The sequence below is a fragment of the Sinocyclocheilus rhinocerous genome, unplaced genomic scaffold (assembly GCF_001515625.1).
Source record: "Sinocyclocheilus rhinocerous isolate Xijiao unplaced genomic scaffold, SAMN03320098_v1.1 scaffold755, whole genome shotgun sequence".
NCBI lineage: Eukaryota > Metazoa > Chordata > Actinopteri > Cypriniformes > Cyprinidae > Sinocyclocheilus > Sinocyclocheilus rhinocerous.
Window position 1 is genome coordinate 222,285 of NW_015659385.1, and position 8,797 is coordinate 231,081.

Below are 8,797 nucleotides of genomic sequence, written 5' to 3' on the forward strand. Positions count from 1 at the left end.
GCAATAAGAATAAGCAAAGATTGTAATGGGTAAGATGAGACAGACAGAGTCATGTTAAAGCACACCTCATACCATTTTGTTTAATTCGAATTAATGCGACAGAGTTAGACTTGTCTAAGTAACAAATGGACTATAATGTTTAAAAGTTTAGGGTTGGAAAGATGTTGTAATCTTTTTGAATTGTATGCTGACTAAGGCTGCATTAATTTGATTTTATTTTTTTTAATACAATAAAAACAGTAATATTGTGATATACTTTTACAATTTAAAATAACTGTTTTCTGTTTTAATATATTTTAAAATGTAATTTATTCATGTGATGCAAAGCTGTATTTTCAGCAGGCATTACTTCAGTCTTCAGTGTCACATGATCCTTTAGAAATCATTCTAATATGCTGATTTGCTGCTCAAGAAACATTTCTTATCACATAAAACATAAAAAAAAAAACATTAGAAAACGTTATCATCACAGTTGTCAAAGTTTAAAGGAACAGCATTTATTAAAAATCTTTTTTAAACATTCTAAATGTTTTAATGTCAGTTTTGATCAATTTAATGTGTCCTAACTGAATAATTAATAATTTCTTAAACATCAAAATCTTACTGACCCCAAACTTTTGAGTGGTATAGTGTAAATTGATGGTAGATTTACCATCATAACGTTCTGTATGCTTTCCTTGGCTAATTAACTTGTAAATTTGATGCCGTAAATCATGATTCAGCTACTAAACTAAACAAAAACACAATTTTTGTAAATCCATGTTATGTGTTGTTGCAAATGAGGTACTTTTGGAAGTTTATGTTTAAAGTTAGATCTGAGAGCAGTTATCTGTTTAATCCGTTGACAGCCAGGCTCTGTTCATCCCATAATATTTATTTTCACGCCAGCATTAACATTGGGGTGTGTAAACGCAAACTTGTTTGTTGTTCCAATGATAGAGCAGCTGCACACTGAGTCATCATTTTTTTCTCATTATGACTGAGCTTGAGATGTGGCATTTTAAATCCTGTTGAACATTACTTTTCATTTGTCAGTTACTCCTCTGAGTTCATCTTAAAACATTTAGTCGCCTATGTATCATTTACGACAGGATCCTCACCACTTTTTTTTGCCATGTTAGCATTTCAGGTTTGTAATAAGTAAATACATTACAGCTGGTTTTTAGATTACTGATTGATCAGAACCACAAAAGATCAAGTATTTATGCATAACCTAATTTTTTTTTCATGAGCTTTCTTCATAACATCACAACCAAAAAAAGAACATTTAAATAAATGTATTAGTTTAACTTCTAATTATTTCTGTTCTCTCTCCTCAGGATGAAAAACAAGTTGTGGTACTTTGAATTTGGCACCACAGAGACCATCTCAGCCACTTGTAAAAAGCTGAACGAATCCATTGAGGTGGAGGTGAGTTCAGGACATTTATCCTCAACAGTGCCCTGTTTTACTTGACAGCAAATGTTGTAATTATAAACAGCCACATTCACAGTCTTTTGACTGTGTATATGGTCAGTATGTCCACTGAATACTTCCTTCAACAAACTGTGATTCATTAATGCAGCTGGCTACAGTATCTACAGTAAACCTCAGGCTGCTCTTACGCAGTCAGCGTTGAAGGAACATGTCAGAACGTCTATCTGAAAGCAAACAGTGGCAGACGACCTCTGTTGACAGCGTTCCCAGCATGTCAAAGTTTCACACTGGCCAGTTTGTGCTTGTGGTTTGACGTACATAATGAATGCAATGAGTTTCAATGACAATGAAGATTTATTCTTTACTAAAGTGCTTGATATTTAATCCAGACAGAGACATTACAAGGTGGCAAAGACAAACCACTTGTGAAAAAGGATTCGTTGAAATTGTAAAATGCCTTTCAGTTAAAAGAAGCAATCATCTTTTTCAAAGAATGTATGAGTGTTTATTTTTATTAGTACTGACTTGATAGTTATTATTAAAGCATAAGCATGATGTCATTTTTCTGCACTCAAGTAGATAAAAGCTGTACTTGAATGCCTATTACTTACAAAAAAAAAAGTTTTAAAAATTACAATTGGTCGCATTACCAACATGGCTGCTTAGTAAACTAACTTTGATCCAGACCGAAGAGGGTTATGTTTCACAACGGTTATGAAATTAGAAGAGCTATGAAAACATCAGCAGCTGAGGAATTTGCTTTAGGAAAAAGAAAGCTTCTTTCTCCCACTCTTGTGTGGGATCTCACACGGATCGAGGTGTCTCATTATGTCGTAAACATGTCAGCATTTGTCTTTTGAAGTTTGTGTACTTTTCCACTGTACTGACGCCCTTGGTTTGATTCAGGGTGGTCTGTGACATCATACATTACTGTACAGCATTTCTATTTTTGGATCGCCCGCAGGCATTTTTAGACTAGTTTCACTTCTCTCGTGTCTGGAATGCGATTGCTATTGATGCGCCACTCCTAATAGTTAAGTACATGAATGCAGTTTATAATGCTTCAAGTGCTTTGTCACTCTTTTTTATACAGTTTGCATTACCATTCAATATTTTGCGGCCATTTACATTTTTTGTATAGATATTGATACATTTATTCAGCAAGGATGCATTAAATTGATCAAAAGTGACAGCAAAGACATTTATGATGTTAGAAGAAAATAAAATATGGTGAACATAAAAGGCTCTTTTCCAAAGAAATGTGTGTATAAGTGTATTTTACAAAATTTTTTTGTTTTTCTCTATGTGTCCTAGTGTGATGGCATCATTTTGGATCTCAGCAGCACGTCTCTGGAGGGTATCGCTGTGCTCAATATTCCCAGCATGCACGGGGGCTCCAACCTGTGGGGCGAGACCAAGAAAAGACGGAATTACAATCGCATGAGTAAGAAAGTGCCAGAGAGAATGACTGGCAGCACTGTCACCGATGCCAAGGAGCTCAAGTTTTGTGTGCAAGGTGAGTCAGACTTTAGGACATAAATGACTGAATTAGATCTGGGTTGCTCCTGAAATGTTCTTACAACCTACAAGTTTCCAAATATAGCAGAGACGAAACCAAAGCACGCACATCGACGGCAAATAAAAGGCAGAGAAATTATCCTTTTGTATTCAGTTGTTGCTTCTGGCTGTTTCATTGTAGTACATTTAAGTGCTGATGACGAAATTGACTGAAACCTCTGATTTCCTGCCACTTCTGATAAATTTCAAATTACTGGCCATCTTCGGTAGATCAGCACACCATGTGGAGCCGTTTCATATGCAGCTCTGACTCACAGCTGCTGTGGAGGAGCCGAAAGCTTTTAACCATCGCTAATGAGCAGGAGTCTCTCCGGCTGCTCGTTACACTGATGTTCAGTCTCACTGTGTTTTGGGATTTCCTGCGTTTGTTTCCCAGAGTGTGAAGCGCTATTAGCAGTGCTAATCGTCATTTAGGGATAGCGCTATCTGTGTCAGCACCTCACTGAGAGTAGAGTACCAGCGTTTCCAGATCCCACACAAGAGGCTGGTGTCACCACCCCACTAAATGTCCTTCAGGGAGAGTAAGTCAGCACAAACACCCTTGTGACGCCAGCCTCCGGGGCCCCGGCGTCACCATCAGCTGTCTCGGTCAGTGATCAGAGCTTGGATGTGACTGTGCCTCCCAAGGTCAGAGCAACAGCAGCTGTTTCAGGTGGCGGTGAATCAGCCTCCAGCTCCAAGCCTGGGTTTTGTCCAAAGGAAATGAAAATTCTGTCATCATTTTCTCATAAATTATAATCATATATATTTCTTAATCATCCCAGGTGAAGGTAGTTGGTTATATACAAGACTGGCTGTATGTCACTGGCTGTAAACTGCGCTCCAGTTTTTATTCAAAGGGGTCATATGATGCGATTTCAATTTTTCCCTTCTCTTTGGAGTGTTACAAGCTCTTGGTGCATAAAGAAGATGTGTAAAGTTGCAAAGACTAAAGTCTCAAATCCAAAGAGATATTCTTTATGAAAGTTAAGAGTCAGCCACGCCTACCTAAAACGGCTCGTTCTAACACACCCCCACATATCTACATCACTATAAATCGACGCGTTTCAGAAAGGCGGGGCATAGAGGAGAAACAATAATGTACAGTATGTGGAAAATAATGTGTTTTTTGAACCTTAAACCACATAAACACATTTCATTACACCAAATACACAAAATAATGTTTTTTTTAGCAGCATCATATGACCCCTTTAACATGCAAAAAAGTTTTGGTTTTTTGTTTTTTAATTAAAATGTTTTACTAAGAAAATATTCCTTTTTTTATTGTGTATGTCTTTGAATTGAGCTGTATTGTGGACACTGGTTCTGCAAAGGCTGAACACCTCTTAGCTAAAATGCAGTGTCATAGTGTAGTGAGATTTAAAAAATGAAAAACATACACTACCATTTAAATGTTTGGAGTCTGTAATCATTTTTTTATTTTATTTTTTTAAAGAAGTCTTATGCTCACCAAGACTCACTAAGACCAAGCATTTATTTGATCAAAAATAAAGTAAAAACAGTAATATTGTGGAATATTATTACAATTTAAAAACTGTTCAAATGTAATTTATTGCTGTGATGGCAAAGCTGAATTTTCAGCATCATTACTCCAGTCTTCAGTGTCACATGATCCTTCAGAAATTATTCTAATATGCTGATTTGGTGCTCAAGAAACATTTCTTATTATTATCAATGTTGAAAACAGTTGTGTTGCCTAATATTTTTGTAGATACATTTTTTCAGGACTTTTTGATGAACAGAAAGTTAAAAACAACAGCATTTATTTGAAATAGAAATCTTTTGTAATATTATAAATCTCTTTACTGTCATTTTTTATCAAGGTTTCCTTGATAAGTAAAAGTATTAATTTCTTTAAAAATATATATAATACTGACCCCAAACTTTTCAATGGTAGGACAAAAATATCTCTTTTTTTTATCACAATTGCCTTTTTATTTGTACTACGAGGCAGAAGCCTTCTTATGTAGATGAAAACAGTGCTTTTGACATTATTTGCAGTAGTTCTTCTCTGCCTCATAAAAATACTTTGATCAGCGTCATTCAGTGGGACTGGAGTGTGTGTGTGCAAAAGTATGCATGCTTAGAAAAACTGATATTTTCAAAATGGGGCCTCGCATTGCTTTCATAAATGGCCTCTTCTTTTAAGTCAACATGACCATTGTGTGGGCAGCAAGACCCTTGAGATGTTTTGGTTTGGTTTTGTTTTAGCTAACGTCAGTAAATGACAGCTGTGACCTATGAGAGCAGCGTCGTGAATTTGAAATACCCTCTGATGTATGTAGGCACCTCTGTCTTGTTTGACGACCTGTGTGTTCATCACCTGTTCCTACTCTCTCTCTCTCTTTGATCCGTTTGAGTTCTCTTCACATTTACAACTCTCCCGTCCCTCTCTCTGTGCTCTTCTGTACTCCACTGACTGAACTCACATGAATCCTGTTACCATGGAGACCCCCAGGCCCTCCTGAACTGAGGAACAGCGTAGGGATGGAAAGAGAACGAGCGTTTGGGAGGGAGGGCGAGAGAGTGGGCTGCTGTGAGCAGTGTGACTCATATCAGTAATCTTTAACTGGCCTTCAGGCACAAATACCAGCACTGCATACAGTAGAGGTCTGTAGCCACATCCCATCTAAAGTAACTGTGATCACTCTGTTAGTTAGTTAGCTTTCAGCCATTTGTCTTTTTCCATTTAACCCTAAGGACTGAGTGCTACAGGGTTTCTGAAAGCTCGCCAGTGATGTAGGTGATGCCAAGTCGCTCCGCATGTTTAGATAGCACAGGTTCCACTCTGTGAAAATGGCCTGCTGTTTACAGCTGTAAGAGCATGACCTCATTTCCACCTCTCTATGGAGTGTATTTTGAGGTTTATATGAATAGAGAATTCCTCTCACTCGCTCCACGCAACAATTTCCACATGACTCAGGTCCTAATGGATGTTTGCGTGTGACTGTTGCATTAGTAGGGGTGTTGTTAGACTTCTAGTGCAGAATCTTTTCTGGACAGTCCTGAAGCTTGTAGAGGTTTAATTTTGGCCATAATAAACAAGCATTTCCCAAATTTGGGTGGGTATTAATAGTAATAGTAGGTAATAGCTTTCCACTACACTAGATTTTTTTTCTGTTTATATATACAGCGGGTAAAATAAATATTGAACACGTCACCATTTTTCTCAGTAAATTTATTTCTAAAGGTGCTGTTGACTTGAAATTTTCACGTAACGTAATTTCTGAACTTATTTGTTTTGTTTTATTTGTATGTATGGATTACTTGGGTTGTTACAGACATCTGGTGAAAATTTCATGTCAACAGCACCTTTAGAAATATATTTACTGGGAAAAATGGTGACGTGTTCAATACTTATTTTACCCGCTGTATATATAATGTTTATTTATAGTTTAGTATCATTGTAAAAAAAAAGAAATTTATTGGGTAGGCAATATTTTACTATCGTTTCTAGCATACCTTGATGGCAGCATTTTTTAGCCAAATTAAAAACCTTATTAAAAGTTGAACTCTGGTTTGAAGTATTCATATTTGTTGGTAGCTTTGCTTTATGAAATGGCACTAATATTTTAGAGTTGATCTGATGTTTAATAGTTATTTTTCTAGATTTTCTCTCACTGTGTTTAGCAGCTTTAACAGTTAAAACAGTTAAAATGTATTATAAAGTAATCAATTGATACTTTTTTTTTCAAATATTTTCTCACTGTTCACATCAGAATAAGAATTTAAAAAATCATGCTAGAGCTCAACATGGCTGCATTTATTCATTTAAAATACAATCAAAATTGTAATATTGTGAAATGGTATTACATTTTAAAACCTCTGCTATGGCAAAGCTACATTTTCAGCAGTCATTACTCCAGTCTTCAGTGTCAAATAATATGCTGATTTGATGCTGAAGAAACATTGCTTATTATCAGTGTTGAAAACAGTTGTGCTGCTTAATATTTCTTTGGAAACCTTGATACATTTTTTTTTTAGGATTCAGGCTGAATAGAAAGTTTAAAAGAACAGCATTTATGTGAAATAGAAATCTTTTCTAACAATGTAAATTTCTTAACTGTCATTTCAATTTTAATTTAATGCATCCACGCTGAATAAATGTCTATAAAAATCATACTGAACCCAGTAGTATAGTGTATTTCGTAGTAGTTACAAAGCACGCCTCAGTGAAGAGTTGTAGTTTTAACATTCTGTGCGTGACGAGATTCATATGATGATAATGAGTTAAATATAACTTGAAATGATTATGTGAAAATATGCAAAAGCTGTCTAATCACAATACATGGCCATTTTGGCAGAAATTATGTCCATTTCTGCCAAAAAAATTAACCATGGATGGAATGTTCTGGATTTTTTTGCTTTCTTTCCATGTTTATGTATTTCAGGAATAGCTGAAATAATGAAGCCGTATTCGTGTGGTAGTCAGCATCTCCACATCTCTGATCTCAAATCGGCTGTTCCCTTTTCCTCTCTTTATTTCAGGGTCACAGAGGGACATTTTGTCCTTTCACCTGCTTCCCACACCCTTGAACTCTCCTCTTTCTTTCTCTTTATGGCTCGTACACAAGTCGCTCCACCCTTCCCACAGTGATCTTGCCACACACTGCCTCGTCCTGATGGCTATTTCAGGGCACTGGAGCCATTCATTGTTACATCCCACAAACAACAACACACACATGCACAAAAAACACACACTTGGATCCTCGTAAACACAGAGCGAATGATTTATGTTGTATTTCCTCACTCCCGTCGCACACGACAGGAATAGAAGTGAAACTCTCCACCCAAAGAGCATTGTGGGAAAACGGTGACTCAGTGGATGAAAGGGACGCTTTCCACTGTGGCTCGATCAGTGGCCAAAAAAGCCAATCGACAGCTTTGCTCTCGCTTTAGCAAGAGTGATGGACATTTGAAGAGTGGCTCTCACCCATCAGGGGTTCAAAATCATTGAAGATGTTTCTGGCCCGAGGGTCCCTTTCCCATGATCTGCGTCATGAGAGCTGTGATTGTTGGCCTGCTTTGTGAGAGGAGCTTTGTTTGTGAATGGCATGGGAACAGAGGTTGGGAGACTGGCGAGCTCTTCTGCATGCAGAACGCTAGTAAACGGACTGTGTGCAGGCAGAGCGCATCCGTACAGTGAGTGTGTGATCATGAGGAGAGCATGAGCAGTGTGGCAAACTATCGGTTGGGCTCTCGTTGAACAACACACACCCCTGTATGTGAGTCATGACAAGTTATGAAATGCCAAACAATGTAAAAATTAACACCTATCGTTCATTTGAGCTCGTCGTAGCGCTCCTGAAATGTCTGCCGCCGCGTGAGGCTGTTTTAAGACATGTCACAATACTGACATAATGAGAACGCCTCGAATGAATAGAAGCATGGGAATCAAGTGTGTCAGGAGGAGTATGTTGTGTAAGTGGAGCAGGGCTGAAGCTATAGCTAGTGCAGAGAACATGCTCGAGAAAAAATGAGCAGAGGAAATCTACAGAAATCTTAAGGAAAAAGTTCATACGAATGTTCCTTATAGTGCAGTTGTTGAAAAATTCTGAAGACATTCCTCAAGAAAACATTTTTTCTTAAAGCTGCAGTCAGAAACGTTTTCGTGTTTTAAATTTATATAATAAGCGAGTACATGATGAATCCATTTTCCAAACCGTGTTTTTGGCTTATCCTGAATCACTACGGTACACCTAGGCCTGTCACGATAACAGCTTTTTGTTGTGCGATATATTGCGCCAGAAATAATTGCGATAAGCGATATTATTGTCATTTTAAAGACCATTTTATGCCACTG

At 37.2% G+C, this 8,797-nt stretch overlaps 1 protein-coding gene across 2 annotated transcripts in view; it reads left to right on the plus strand.

The window, feature by feature from the left end:
- The window catches only part of dgkg (diacylglycerol kinase, gamma), a 131,161-nt gene that overhangs the window by 102,635 nt on the left and 19,729 nt on the right, over positions 1-8,797 (plus strand). For both annotated transcript variants that reach the window (XM_016532382.1, XM_016532383.1), the window contains 2 exons: positions 1,320-1,410; positions 2,731-2,932. In XM_016532382.1, the coding sequence (XP_016387868.1) occupies positions 1,320-1,410; positions 2,731-2,932 (293 nt within the window). The remainder of the gene's footprint in view (positions 1-1,319; positions 1,411-2,730; positions 2,933-8,797) is intronic.